General features: G+C 32.0%; 1 protein-coding gene across 1 annotated transcript; it reads left to right on the top strand.

Moving 5' to 3' along the window:
• The first annotated feature begins 6,952 nt into the window (after window positions 1-6,952).
• LOC118031024 (probable phospholipid-transporting ATPase 4) lies at window positions 6,953-13,150 on the top strand. The gene is given in 12 exon segments (XM_073408051.1): window positions 6,953-7,315; window positions 7,883-9,747; window positions 9,854-9,964; window positions 10,122-10,398; window positions 10,485-10,573; window positions 10,667-10,754; window positions 10,846-11,055; window positions 11,198-11,224; window positions 11,226-11,324; window positions 11,718-11,816; window positions 11,950-12,141; window positions 12,235-13,150. Coding segments are annotated over 11 exon segments (3,684 nt in total). The 5' UTR covers window positions 6,953-7,315; window positions 7,883-7,930; the 3' UTR covers window positions 12,910-13,150.
• The last annotated feature ends 3,406 nt before the right edge of the window (window positions 13,151-16,556 follow it).

A 16,556-nucleotide genomic window follows, 5' to 3' on the forward strand; every position in this document is an offset into this window, starting at 1 on the left:
TAGTATTATTCATCAGTAGTACTTTTCAACCCAATTGAGCTTTGAGGCTCAGTTAGAATGAGCTATAAAGTAATGTTCTCTTTCTCTCTCTTTCCTCTCTTACCTTAACTTGGCCTAACCAAGGCTCATTTACTATTCATGAATAATATTTACTATGCAAAATTTATTTACACCCTGTAAAGCTTACCTTGTACAAAACAAGTCTTCAGTACTATTCACTTTTCAACCTAACCAAGCTTTTAAGGCTTGATTAAGACAAACTACTAGGCAGCTCCCCCCCTCTCTCTCTCCCTCCTTTTCTCCTCTCCTCCCTCAGCTCGGTCTGACTAAGCTCGTCTCACCTTAGTTCACTATTCATAAATAGTATTATTGATTACTATTCATGAATTGTATTTTTTCTATATTTCTCTAAATGTTTTCAAGATATTTCTCAGACTATATATTATTTGGTTTTAAGAGAGAAAAAAGAGGAGGATAGATCAAGAGATCCTATACTTATTATCTCTTCACTACACAGAGAACACACTAAATAAGAGAGACAATACATATCTCTTCTTTACATTTAAAAAATAAATATTTTATTCTCTTGCATTCTTACTTGCTTGTCACCTGACAAAACAAAATCAAATATTAACTTAAGCATTAGAGTGTCCCTTGTTCCATGAAAAATGTGTTTTACAGGTACAACTCAGGTCCAGATCTCATCAACCAGGGAAAGTCAATATTTTTTTGTAAAGTTTTTCCATGACTTCATCAGTGGCACTGTTTATGGAAACCTGAATAAAAAGTTAGTTCATCCTCTTTCACCTTTTTTTCAAAAACTTTTCATGACCGACGAGACTCATTCATAGGGAAGAGTGACTAATCTCCCTACAGGGACTTCAGCTCCCCTAGGACTCCAACATATTTGCAATCAAATTCATTTACTCAATGATGTTATAGTGATACAACTACATCTTCATAATCTTTCTCCTGCAAAAAAAAATAAAAATTGAGCCCCTATACATGCACCAAATATACATACACAACTCTAGTTCCCTTGAGGAACATGTTAAAATGACACGTAGACAAATAACACTCACACTTTTGCGCTTAAAAAGAGCTACACGCCTTATTCTTACATGAGACACTTCAAACAATCCAAACATCATTGATCTTCATCACCTCACTCCACTAGAAAAAAAAAATAGGAGTGAGACAATCTCTATGACTGTACGAGTTTGTGAGCCACAACAGAGTGCTCACTAAAAGTCTTCACTTTAGCATAGAGTGTTATACACTCAACTCTCTAAAGACCATCTCTATAAAAACCAATTTAGATAACTACGAGAGACTTATATACCCTTGAGAGCACATACAAAATGTAAAAAGCCTTTTAGAACTTATCACATAAGATATTAATGTTATATGCAAAGTTCTTATAACAACACTTTCTGAATCTGCACATGTTTGGTATCATAGTCTAGAACCAAGCTTTATTCTTTAATTTTATGATCTCAGCTCCAAATTAATCTCTTGCTTTAACACAAGTATTCCTGCAAAAAAAAAAAAAAAAAACCATTATAAAACTCTTCACAATCACATAGTGAGAAGATAAAAGTGCTAAAGCCTATCTTCAACGTTTCAACAAATAGATGCTTAATGCAAAAAGACTCCTTGAACTCATAATTATAGAAACTCCCTTTAGGAAAATTTCTACACCATCCTTAATAAAATCTGTTTGGTGTGAAACACATAATAGAAAATTGATCAAGATGGAAGCAGCTAGCATGACCAGACAAGGTCTCCCACGTTTCTATGTATCTTCATCATGCTATTAGTCTCCAATAAGAGCAACTAAAGGAAACACCAAGGGGCACACCCATGATCGTCTAACATTTCACGAGCTTATGATCACGCCTCTAACCACCACACGGACAGAGGTGCTAATTATTGTTTTAGGGAAATACTTCCTACAACATCCACCTCCAATGAAAGATGGTTAAAAAAAAAAAAAGCCCTGATAATTTATTTCACCATGACAATAGGTATGACGCTAAGGAGTGTCACACACTAAAGAAATAGATAAAATGATTAATCACTAGAGGTTACTTTCACCAGTTTGTGAAAAAAAAAAAAAGCCAAAGCTAAGAAGAAAAGTTTTCACTCTTACACAACAACCTAAGATCGAATAATCGACCATGGATTAAACTTATAGATTCGAACCTCCATCTTTTATGTCTTTCAAATAAAATGATATTTTGTTTTAACTAAAGTAGTGTAATGCATGACTTAGTTTTATTGCTCATGCATAGTAGCATTATTCTATGTATAACTCGGTTTTAATATTCATGAATAGTAGTAGTACATTACTATTCATAAATAATATTTTTTATTTTTTAAGGCTCGTTCTGACCGAGCTTCACATTCAATTTACTTTTCCATGAATATTACTAATGGTTAATGACTTGTAAATGGTAGGGAATGTAAGTGATGATAGCTAGTCAATCTCCTAATCATATATATATATATGTACATCTATTTTTTTCAAGTCCCTATGACCACATGTCTCTAGGTCTCTTTGATCAATTTCTTTAGGTTTTCATAACCATCTCTTGAAGTCCTTATGACCATATTTCTCTATTTCTCCATATCTTTATAACCATTATCTTCGGGTCTTCATGACCATGTCTCTAGGTCTGTGTGACCACTGTCTCTAAGTCTTTATGCCCATTATCTCTAGGTCCTCGTGGTCAACTGTCTCTAAGTCCTTGCAACTACTATATCTAAAAAGATTAATAGGTATTTATCCATAAAATATTGACAAAAATATCTCAATGAGTAGACATTTAAAGGCATACCTATATAAGTAACACTTTTGTGCAAGCATAGCCACAAAGGTTAATTTTACACTATAAGTATTTTATCCTCCTTTTAAACTATTTAAAGTCTTCCAAATATGTATGTTTACAAAACTTAATAGGGCAAATAATAATACAACTACAAAAAAAAATTAGAAGGGCCAGGCCCAACCAAGTCCCACAACAGTTGGTTTGGTCATGACCCATCCGAGTCTAACACATTTGGTTGGGCCATGACCTAATTAGATCCAATATCTTTCTTGAGTAGGAGAGAGAAAAGGTGATGAGACTATTCATCTCTCTCTTTTTTTCTTCCTTTTATTTCCTTCATTTCTTTTTTTTACCTAGACTTAGTCTAATCGAGGCTCGTTTGCTATTAATGAATAGTAAATACTATTTATTAATAATATTTACTATGCAAAGTTCATTCATACTCTACAAAGCTCACCTCGTTCAAAATAAGTCTTCAACATTATTCATCAATAGTACTTTTCAACCTAGTCGAGCTTTAAGACTTGGTTAGGTTGAGCTACCAAGTAGTTCTCTCTCTCTCTCTCTCTCTCTCTCTTTATTTTCTATCTTTCCTCCCTTACCTTAACTCGGTCTAACTAAGGCTCATTCACTGTTCATGAATAATGTTTACTATGTAAATTTTATTTACACCTTGCAAAACTCACCTTGTTCAGAACAAGTCTCCAATACTATTCACTTTCAACCTAACTGAGCTTTGAGGATCGGTTAGGATAGGCTACCAGATAGCTCTCTCTCCTCTCTCTTTTTCCATTCTCCTTTTCTCTATCTTCCCTCACCTTGATCTGATCAAGCTCATCTCGCCTTAGTTTATTATTCATGAATAGTACTATTTGCATGGTACTATTTATTACTATTCATGATTAGTGTTTTCCCTATATTTCTTCCCCCCCTTATCTTAACTCGATCTAACTGAGGCTCATTCACTGTTCATAAATAATGTTTACTACGCAAAGTTTATTTAAACCCTGCAAAACTCACTTTGTTCAGAACGAATCTCTAATACTATTCACTTTTCAACCTAACTGAGCTTTAAGGATCGGTTAGAATGGGCTACCAGATAGTTCTCTCTCCTCTCTCTTTCTCCATTCTCCTTTTCTCTCTCTTCCCTCACCTCAGTCTGATTGAGTTCATCTTGTCTTAGTTTACTATTCATGAATAGTACTATTTGCATGGTGTTATTTATTACTATTCATGATTAGTATTTTTCCTATATTTCTCCGGATATTTTCCTAGATATTCTTATAGATATTTTTTAGATATTTCTCAAGCTATATATTTTTTGGTTTTGAGAGAAAGGGAGAGAGAGAGACGAGGAGAAGGGTAGATCCAAAAATCCAACATTTATCATCTCTTCACTACACAAAAAACACATTAAACGAGAGATACATCACACATATCTTCTCTATATAAAATATGCATATTTTTTTATTTATTTTTACCCGCTTATCACTTGATAAAGCAAAATTAAATATTAATTTAAGTATCAGAATGTCCCTTGTTTAACGAGAAACTTGTTTTACAAATATAATTTAGGTCTAAATCTCATCAACCAGGAAAAATCAATATTTTTAGTGAATTTTTTCCGTGATTTCATCATATCACTATTAAATGTTTTGTGTACAGAGAACAATGATTTGTGATTTTTGCTACAATATATTTTTTGCTAGATGTTTTAGTTTCTTTTAATTAATTAATTTAATGTTTAGATAGTACCATTATTTACCACCTAATCATCGGACAATGGAGATCAACCAATTGATTATTAACTAATCAATTATAGGGATGCCAAACTAACTTTTTGATGATTTCTTTGTTATGAAGGGCTCCACACTTGATCATTATAGTATTATCTTCGTAAACAAAATGCTGAAAATTACATCAAGTTTCCAATTACAAATGCTGTAAAACAACACAATAAAAATATACACAAAAATACAAAACTAGCTTTATTTTTTAATCAGGTTATTTTCACTATGAAATAGTTACGATCTTAATATTTATTTTGAAGTGTAATAAAAATTGTATTTAAATGTATTTTTTATTTAAAAATACATTGAAATAATAATTTTTTATTTTAAAAAATTGATTTTTGATATATATATATACTATTTATTTTGTAAAATGTTTCTAGATCCATTTATTCAATTTTTAATATTTTATTGAAGTTTTTTAAAATTATTTTAATAAAGAATATTCCATAATATTAACATTAAGTGTTTTCCGATTACTACTTTTTATGGGTTAAAAATATTTAGAGATAATTTGGGGGTGTAGTGCATAGTAGTTGATTTTTAAAATATTTTTTATTTGAAAAAAATATTAAAATAATATTTGTTATTTTTTTAAATTTATTTTTAACGTTAATACATTAAAAAGATATAAAATATTAAAAAATTAGTTTGAAAAAAAAATCAATTTTTTTTTAAAAGGTTAAAACTCATATTAAAATGGTGACTTAATCTTGTATTAATGCCTTGCCTACTAGATAGTAAAATGCTTTTTGGTTAATGTATTATTAATTATTCATTTCATATGCATAACCTTGTCATTTAATGCGGTAAGTTCCCCCGAGTTTCAATTGTTTTTCAAATTCAAGAACTGCCACTTAATTATTTTTCTCTGAAATGACTATTTCAGGAAAAAAGGAATAATTATTATAATAATTAGTGATATGTATTAGTTTTTATAAGAGAATAATTGCACTTTCATGCTATAGAAAGAAAATAAATTTGTTTTCTATCTATTCATTTTTAATTACACATATTTTAACATATTACCTTAAGCCCGGCATTATTATTATTATCAAAGAATTTCAAACAAAAATTTACTATAATTTTAGGACTCTCATCTAGCAAGGGGGCGAAATATATATAGTGTGTGTTTGAAATTGTGGTAGTAATTGGTGGTTCAAAGTGTTTTTCGTTTAGAAATATATCAAAATAAAAATTTTTTATTTTTAAAAAATTATTTTTGACATCAACACATTAAAATAATAAAAAAACATAAAAAAAAGTTTTATTTTAAGAGAATGTGGTTCAAATATAATTTTAAAACTCGGCCTGACTGGTCGACCTGGAGCTGAAACTGGGCCGAGTTGAATAAAAAACAGGGAAAAAAAACTTGATGTGACTCGGCGATCCGGTTGCAACTAATTAACTTTTTTTTTTTTAACTAAAACAATGTTATTTTAATTAAAAAAATTAACTCGAATAATTTAATTACATGGTAAAAATCCAATAATCTGATTAAAATTTAAAACTCGAGATTGGACCACTCACCGTTGAAATAAATAGGAGAGGGAGACCTTATTGTAGGACCCAGCCCACGTTTTCCGAATTGAAGAATTGTTGGAATTTTATTTTATGGTACAATACAATCCTGATATCATATCCTTGTATTTATTTGGCCAGTAAGCCATAAACGTGTTGTGCTGTACTGTACATGCATTTTGGCAATAATTGCGCGTTCAAGTGTCATTGTATTTGTATTTAAAAAGCATTTTTAAAAGTTTTTTTTTAAAATTTTTTATGATTTTATATTATATTAAAAATAATTTTTTTAAAAAAAATTATTTTGATATATTTCTAAATAAAAAATACTTTGAAAAAATAACTATCACAATCTCAAACACTATTTTATTTTTCTAATTTTAATGTAAATTTTTTTAAAAAAAATAATTTTTTATTTAAATATATATCAAAATAATTTTTTTTATTTTTAACATTTATATATTAAAATCATAAAAATAAAATCACTAAAAAATAGTATCAATTTGATACTTGAAAACTTTTTCAAGGTAAGTATATTCTTAAAAAACTCTAGAAAGCAAAAGCTGCATACATATCCTCTATATTTGAATTAGATTTTAGCGTATATATAATCTAATACACACATACATTAGATTATATGATGCATTTGTTTTGGAATTAGTTTAATGATAATTAAATTTAAATTATTATTATTTTCCATAAATCCTTTGAACCCATAAGAAAAGATGACCAGCTAATCTTCTAAAAAAAAAACACGGAGCCAAGGGAAGCTTCCTCCTAAATTAATGGCTCATTACATGGGTCCATTTGTCAAGCAGTAGCTTTATCTAACTCAAAGACATTACTATGATTTTCAGCAGAGGAGAGAGAAAAAGAAAAGAGGGAAGAAAAAGAAAAGGAAAAGAGGGTGAGGGAGAGATGGGTGTTTCTTTCTTCGTGGACTAAACCCCTGTTCTTCTCTCTAGTCCTTTTGTTTCCTTTTCTCTATCCTCGTTAATTGAAACAACAGATTTCTCTCTCTAAAACAAGCTTTGTTTTGTTTCTCTCCCCCTTTAGCACCTGCTTCCCCTTTGTTTCTTGATCTGCAACTATTTAGCTTCAGGTTTGCTCATGCACCTGCTCAGATGGGTCATTGCTATTTTTGCTAAAGGCGGACCTGCCTCCTGATTTCAGGTTGCCCTCTTCTCTTTTGGGTTCTTTATTTTCTAGTTTCTTGGTTGATGGCTTTTGTCTTGCTGTAACGTTCTTGCAAATCGTTGACTTTTCTTTTTCTTTTTCTTTTTCGTTTCTTGTGGAGTTTTAAGGTTCTTGCTATTTTAAAGATTTTTTTTGTTGTTTTAGCCGGACAAATCATTCAATTTTCAGGATCTTTTGTGAATTTTGTAGCTTTAAATGAATGTAGATTTGTTCCTATGTGCATCCTTCTGTTTGTTTAAATATTTATTCATTTCCTTATGAGGTTTCAAGTTTGCATAATCCGGGGATGAAAGATTTGAAAAATCCAATTTTGAATACGAATGCCTTTTATGGGATGTGGTGTTCTTGAATTCTAATGAATGAAGTATGATTCTTTCTTTTATTTGTGCTGAGTTACAACAATGATGTTATGTACTGTTGCAAGTTGACAAATGCATCCTATATTTTGTTTGTTAAATTAGGCCTTAGAAGAAAGAATTGCCTATAAGCAGGACCAGTTGGTTTCTGCATTTAAAGCAAGATTTGGGGTTTGTTCTTTTTTAGGTATATTGAATCAGCTACAAAAGTGCTTTCGAGATCAAATTTTGAGAGATGACACGGGGAAGGATAAGAGAAAGGCTCCGGCGGAGCCATCTCCACCCGTTCTCTTGCTTAAGGCCAAATGTCAACAGCAGTGAGGGGCCGCATCCTTTACTAGGGCCTGGGTTCTCCAGAATTGTTCATTGCAACCAACCCCATAAGCACCAGAAAAAACCCTTCAAATACTGCTCAAATTATATATCTACCACCAAGTACAATATAGTCACATTCTTGCCCAAGGCACTGTATGAACAGTTCCATCGGTTTGCTAATCTCTATTTCCTAGTTGCTGCAGTTCTTTCACTCACAGCTGTTGCCCCATTCTCGCCTCTGAGCATGATTTTACCGTTGGCTTTTGTTGTTGGCCTTAGTATGGCAAAAGAAGCTCTAGAAGATTGGCGCAGGTTTACGCAGGATATGAAGGTTAATAGTCGGAAAGCTAGTGTTCATAAAGGCGGTGGTGTTTTTGGTTATAAGCCATGGCAGAAGATTCAGGTTGGTGATGTGGTGAAAGTGGAAAAAGACCAGTTTTTCCCTGCTGATTTGCTTCTGTTGTCAACAAGTTACGATGATGGGATTTGCTATGTGGAGACTATGAACTTAGATGGTGAGACTAACTTGAAGGTTAAGAGATCATTGGAGGTAACCTTGCCTTTGGAGGATGATGAGTCTTTCAAGAACTTTACAGGAATAATAAAGTGCGAAGATCCAAACCCCAATCTTTACACGTTTGTTGGTAATTTTGAGTACGAATTTCAGGTTTATCCTCTTGACCCTACTCAGATTCTTCTTAGAGATTCAAAGCTCAGAAATACATCTTATGTATATGGAGTTGTGATATTCACTGGTTTTGATAGCAAAGTCATGCAGAACTCAACAAAGTCTCCTTCAAAAAGGAGCAAAATAGAGAAAAAAATGGACAAAATTATATACATCCTTCTCAGCCTTCTTGTACTGATTTCATCCATTAGTTCAATTGGCTTTGCTGTGAAGATAAAGTTTCAAATGCCGGACTGGACATACATGCAACCCTGGAATGATAATAATTTGTATGACCCTAACAATCCTGGCAAGTCTGGGGTAGCACATTTGATCACTGCTCTCATCCTTTATGGGTATTTAATACCCATTTCTCTCTATGTCTCAATTGAGATTGTGAAGGTGTTTCAAGCAAGGTTCATTAACCAAGACATACATATGTATGATGAAGAAACTGGCAATACTGCTCAAGCACGAACATCAAACTTAAATGAGGAGTTGGGTCAGGTCGACACTATCCTCTCTGATAAAACTGGCACCTTGACCTGTAATCAGATGGATTTTCTGAAGTGCTCCATTGCTGGTACTGCATATGGTGTACGTTCTAGTGAAATTGAGCTTGCTGCCGCAGAACAGATGGCTATGGATCTTGAGGAGCAGGATCAACAAAATACTAATGTTTCAAGGCATGGAAAAAGTTCACATAAGGAGGATAGCAGAGGAGGTTCAGAAATTGAACTCGAGAGTGTCATCACTTCTAAGTGTGAAAATGATCAGAAGCCAGCAATAAAGGGATTTAATTTTGAGGACAGCCGGCTCATGGATGGAAATTGGTTGAATGAACAAAATCGAGAGGTCCTTTTACTATTTTTCAGGATACTAGCAATATGTCAGACTGCCGTTCCTGAGCTGAATGAAGAGACTGGTATGTTTACATATGAAGCAGAGTCACCTGACGAAGCAGCCTTTCTTGCTGCAGCAAGAGAATTTGGTTTTGAATTTTACAAAAGAACTCAATCAAGCGTGTTTATTCGTGAAAAATATGCACACCCAGGACGATTGATTGAAAGGTGAGGTTGCAAATTGGCAATTCCATGTTTATTTAGCCCTTTTGTCCATCACTCCCTTTGATTAAAGGTATCTTAACATCTTAAATGTATCTTGGCAATCTTGCAGAGAGTTCAAAATTCTCAATTTATTGGAATTTACAAGCAAAAGGAAGCGAATGTCTGTAATTGTGCGAGATGAGGATGGTCAAATTTTACTCCTGTGCAAAGGTGCTGATAGGTTAGGCTCCCAACTGTCTCTTACATGGTCTTTTGTAATCTTTAGCAATCGATGCATAAAGCATCTAGAATCTTCTACCATGGTCTTTAATAGGAAATTTAGGGGGAAAATATAGATAACTTTATTTTTATCTTTGCAATCCATTTGAATTATGCAGTGTAATATTTGATCGACTATCAAAGAATGGACGAATGTACGAGGAAACTACTGTTAAGCATTTGAATGAATATGGAGAAGCTGGGTTGCGTACACTGGCACTTGCTTATAAAAAGCTTGATGAGTCTGAGTATTCTGCATGGAACAATGAGTTTGTCAAAGTCAAAACTTCTATTAGCACTGATAGAGAAGCAATGCTTGAGCAAGTTGCAGATATGATGGAAAAGGATCTGATTCTTGTTGGTGCTACTGCCGTGGAGGACAAATTGCAAAAAGGGGTACATGATATAATTGTCTTGGAGACATAATTAAGATATTATTTTTTGATACATTTCTTCTTATTTCCATTTTATTCACTCACCAGGTGCCCCAGTGCATAGACAAACTTGCACAAGCTGGTCTCAAGATTTGGGTTTTGACAGGGGATAAGATGGAAACTGCAATCAACATAGGGTTTGTCTCTTAAGAGTCTACCTTCAAGGTTCCTTGTAATCTATGTCAATTTTATTTCAGAAGCTATAATTCCCCCCTTTGTGCATGATGCAGATTTTCATGTAGTTTACTCCGCCAGGGCATGAAGCGGATCTGTATAACTGTAATGAACTCAGATTTGGTAGCTCAAGACCCAAAGCAGGTGATATACTTGGCCAAAGGGTACAGCATTTTCCTTTCAGGGACTTGATTTCCTTTGATGCCTGAGTTGTTTGCCTTTCATCACCACGCAGGCTGCGAAAGAGAATATTTTGATGCAAATCACCAATTCCTTTCGAATGGTCAAGCTGGAAAAGGATCCACATGCTGCATTTGCGTTAATTATTGATGGAAAATCTTTATCCTATGCTCTAGAGGATGATATGAAGCATCATTTCTTAGCGTTGGCTGTTGGCTGTGCATCTGTCATATGCTGTCGTGTCTCTCCCAAGCAGAAGGCACTGGTATGAAACTTTTTCCCCTTAATTCGTGGTCTTTCTTCCAGAATGTATTTTCTTGTCTTGAATCATCAAATTGACAGTGCCCTTGTAGAGAGATATGCATTCTTTTGTTGGGTTTTAATTTGTTTTAATAATGTTGATACAGGTAACAAGATTAGTAAAGGAAGGAACTAAAAAAAACCACATTAGCGATAGGTGATGGTGCAAATGATGTTGGGATGATTCAAGAAGCTGACATCGGAGTTGGCATCAGTGGGGTGGAAGGTATGCAGGTTGGTAACATGTCTAACTAATTCTTCTGGCGTGCAGCCTCTTAAAAATGATATTGCCTTTTTCTCCGAGGAGAAATCTTTGTGCCTTCTATGCTCACCTGCTGTTATTTCCAGCTGTTTCTAGGCAGTATCTGTCACTTAAAATTTCATGCCCTGCTGGTATTTAAATTGGGTTGGACATGTAACATCATGCTTGTCTGCCATCTTTGGTCTCAAATTGGAACTATGATCAAAATATTATGCTGAGCCTTTGCTTTCTTTATCCATTCCAACTTCTTCATTTTCTCATAACTTCTTGTGGTTGTTGAGTGAAGAAACATAGCATCAAGTTTTGCTTATATGCAAGCTTCTAATTTTCCAGTGAAGCTTACGTATTTTCAAATGGATTTGCAGGCTGTGATGGCGAGTGATTTTTCTATTTCCCAGTTTCGGTTTCTAGAAAGACTTTTGGTAGTCCATGGACACTGGTGCTACAAGAGAATTGCTCAGATGGTAATAACCAAGAGACTATATCATGCTTCCTTTTATGCATTTGATATGTTTGCATCCACTGCACTGACGTGTACACCACATGCTTAGCTATGCTCTTTTTGTTGTTTCATTGAATGGGTTCATTTGCTTTCAGATTTGCTATTTCTTCTACAAAAATATAGCTTTCGGCCTTACGCTTTTCTACTTTGAGGCATTCACGGGCTTTTCTGGGCAGTCAGTTTACAATGACTGGTACATGCTATTGTTCAATGTCATTCTTACATCATTGCCTGTCATTTCACTTGGAGTTTTTGAACAAGATGTGTCTTCTGAGGTCTGCTTGCAGGTTAGTCCCATTAATTACTAAGCTAATTCTAATGCATTTTTTGTACCAGTTGTCTCTCTGCTATGAAAATAATGTTATTTCCCCATTATGCAGTTCCCAGCATTGTATCAGCAAGGGACCAAAAACTTGTTTTTTGATTGGTATCGAATACTTGGGTGGATGGGTAATGGTTTGTATTCCTCTCTTGTCATTTTCATCCTAAATATCGTGATCTTTTATAACCAAGCATTCCGTGCTGGAGGCCAAACTGCTGATATGGCTGCTGTGGGTGCTACAATGTTCTCCTGCATCATCTGTGCTGTGAACTGCCAGATTGCGCTCACGATGAGCCACTTTACATGGATACAACATCTCTTTGTCTGGGGAAGCGTTGCCACTTGGTTCTTGTTTCTGTTACTTTACGGGCTGATGCCTCCATCTTATTCGGGGGACGTCTACGGACTTTTAGTTGAAGTTCTTGGTCCGGCACCTATCTACTGGAGTACCATCCTCTTGGTAACAGTCGCATGTATTGTGCCTTACCTGGTTCACATATCATTCCAAAGATGTTTCAATCCAATGGATCATCATATCATCCAAGAAATCAAGTACTATAAGAAGGATGTTGAGGACCAACGCATGTGGAGAAGGGAACGATCCAAGGCAAGACAAGAAACCAAGATTGGGTTCACAGCAAGGGTAGATGCAAAGATCAGACAATTCAAAGTGAAGCTGCAGAGGAGGTCTTCAACCTTGGTTTCGCAAAATTGCATGCCTTCCCCATCTTAATATAAAATCAAGTCTTTTTTTTTTTTTTTTTTTTTTCCAGTTGTTCTTGGAAAGTTTTTAGGGTTTTTGGCCTTAGGCTTTTTGATTCGTTTCTTAGCAATTCTTTGTCCGGTTGTAGTGGGTTCGTGCTCCCCAGATCATTTCACAGAAAGCAATCCAGTATTGTATGTACACTAACTGTTATGGTTTGAAAAGCTAACAGCTTGTGAAAATAGTTGAAATTTTATTGTCGTCTTCTCCCTGTGCCCTTCTTCCTGTATAAAAATACACCTTGAGTTGATTGACATCTCTGAATCTGCTGTTAACTTTCTATATTCTTTGACACTCATGAACTGTCTCCTCGCCATTCCTGATTTCATGATCATTTTGTCGAGTTTTATGAAGGAAAAAAAATGCCGGAGATGAAAGCTTCTTCTTTAGATCACGAGGCGGGAGATGCTAAAGACTCTTTATTATTTAATATTTAATAAATAAAACCCATAAGAGAATATCCACCAAAATGGTAAAGAGAAAATGGTGACAGCAGGAGGAAGATGAGGAAGCAAGTATACAAAGGGCTCTTTTGAAATAGGGAAACGTTGGAATATTTTGAATTTTTTATTTGAGAAACATCCAACCAAAAAAACGTTTTGCTCTGAGATTTATGTCCGCGTTCCCTACACAGTGCACATTGTCCCCATCTCAAAGTTAAAAATTTAAACTGATTAAATTTTAAGTTTATTTTATAAAATTTATTAATTCTAGTTTTATAAATTTTAAGGTTGTTTAAAGATTTATATAATTATTAATTTTAAAATTTATAAAATTAGTTAAGATACATAAGCTACTCAAATATTCATGTTAAACAAAAATAATGAAAGTTTAGAAATTTAGTAATAATTTGAATCAAATATTATAATTTTAATATATATATAAAGAGAGAGATCATAACACGTATTTTTAATCTAATCTAATCTAAAAGGAATCAATAGTTATCAATTTTAATTATGGACACAAAACTCAATGTATTAATGATTTTGAATTGAAAACATTGAAAATATCATGCGAAAACTAACAAATTTAGCTTAGATTATTAAACTCCTATGATCATAACTACTCGATTAAAAAAAGGAAAAACTCCTTGATAATAACCAACAAGGTTTGGTGTACGATCTAGTTATTGTCGTATATGTTTTTAGCTAGTGTCACCAATTCTGTCAAACATTTCATTATACATATATTAAAAGTAAATGTTTTTTTACTATAGAAAATAGTGCAATCGAATTTTTTTCTAATTTTTTTTTTTATTGTAGCTGTGGTAAATTTATAATTTTTTTATTTAGAAAACAATTTTGTCTTATATTTTTTTCTTTATACTTAATACTTTTATTTTTTTATACTTAGCCTATTATCACCATTTTTTTTTTGTAATAATGTTTTAGTTTTCCCATTTTTCTTCTTTAAATTTTTTCTTGGGAAAAAATATTATTTTTTACATTTTAAATATTTATCGGTTTATATTTGACATATTTATACAATTTCTTTTGTTTTTATTTTCATTTTTTTGTAAATTTCTTTTATTTACACTTTTTTTTGAAAAATTATTATACAAAAACTAAGTAAATGTTGTTTCAATATAGCAATTATAATATTGTTCCATTTTTTTATTATGTTAAAAATAAGTATAGATCTTACATGTTTTTATTAATGCATATGATCTTTATTATATTTTATTGTATATAAGCATCAATTTTTTTATTCACGGTTATATTTTTTTACTTGTTGTAAAAAAATAAATTAATAACACCTACATATTAATTCATTTATGTTAGAAAATAAATTATTTATCCTGCAGCCAAGCAAGTCAAATAGACATGTTAAACACTTTTTTTTTGTATTTATTAGCACATATAGTTCTCAATTTATTTAATTAAATGCATGCATATGCCTTGTGATTTATAATTAGAATTTTTATTGTAAAAAAAAAAAACACATTTAAAAAACTTGTATGCTTTTTTTAAAATTATCTAAACTACAATGAAATGCAGATTAAATAACTAGTTCTAGCTAAGTAGCTCCTTGTGGAGACCAAAATTGCAACTATTTTTTATTTAGATCATATTTTTAAGGTCTCAAAGAAAAAAAAGTCTTTAAAATTAATGCACAATGAAAATAATAAAGCTGGACAAATTATAGAATTAGTCCTTGATGTATTTGCCCAATTCCGAATTAAGACCCAAACAATTATTTTATCAATTAGGTCCCTTAACTAGATCTTTTAGTCCACATCTCTCAATTCCCCCCGTCGCCTAAATGATGCCCTTTTAATGCGTGCATCAAACAAATTGGGTGAAAAATTCAAGTAAATTATTATTTAATTTGACACTGTTATCAATATTTTTAATCTTAAAAACCATTATCTTGATTAAAGCTAGCCGTCAATACTTTTTCAAACTATCCAAAATATCTTACTGAAATACCATTTCGTTGTTTACATTATTAGTAAGCAAAATTGAAAAAAATTGTCTATAAATGAAGGATATTTGTTTTTTTTTTAAAATGAAATTATAACAAATGAGCGAGGTATAAAAAGATGACGACTACGATGATATAAGACTTAAATAAAATGAATTCAATAATTATTATGTTAAAAACACAAAATAACTAAATATATACAAGCAAAACATTTATTTTTGGTTTTTTTAAAAAACTATCCTAGTAAATTAAAAATATTAATGGAATAGCATAACTTTCTAAAAAAACTAAGAAAATAATATAGATTAAATATGTCGTGATTCAAAAATATTATATTTCATGAATATTGTGATTTTGAAATGTGACAATTTACCTTGTAGCGATTTAAAATCATAATAAATTATTTAGTTGTGAAATTAAATCCTTATCATGAATATTTCATTTTCATCTTAAATATGCAATAAATGAGAAAATAATCACTCATATATATAAATAACTATGATAGTGTGAACATTTTCATATATATTAGCCTGAGACAGCCAGGGTTTTACTCACTCACCTGGACCCACAAAGTGTACTTTTCAGAAGGTGGGGTTTTCCTCGAATCCAAAAAAAAAATAAAATTTTTCATATATATTGACTTTATTTTTCAAGAAAATTAGTTACGACTGTAAAGATTATAGAAGTTATACTTCAGTTCTTATTAGGATACGTTTTAATACATTGTTCAAAATAATTATATGAAATTATATTGTCTAAATGTAACTTAAAAAAATGCTAATAAGTTTATGATTTGTAATATTAGGTGATGTGATTAAATATTTTAATAATAATTTTAAATATATACTATTATTTTATTGGAGCGAGGTTGATAAACAACAACCTTTTCAAGTATTTGTTGAACAGTTTGTTTTGTAGTTTAACCTAACTTTTATGTATTGTTGTCATATAATATTTTTAAGACGTGTATTATAGATAAATTGGGCTATGTACTACTAGGGTGATAAAGTAGCAGTTGTGCTATGGTGAATGTGGATGGATATAGTTCACTAAAACTTTTTGAGGTCATTGTTATGTTTTTTAAACTTGACCGGCTTGATGAGTTGTTATGAAATTCAGCTAATTTAAAGTTAGAATTAGATTGGATTGTTGAAAAATTAAAAAAAACAAAAATTCAATATAATTTAATGGGT

The sequence above is a fragment of the Populus alba genome, chromosome 3 (genome assembly GCF_005239225.2).
Source record: "Populus alba chromosome 3, ASM523922v2, whole genome shotgun sequence".
In the NCBI taxonomy this organism is placed as follows: Eukaryota; Viridiplantae; Streptophyta; class Magnoliopsida; order Malpighiales; family Salicaceae; genus Populus; species Populus alba.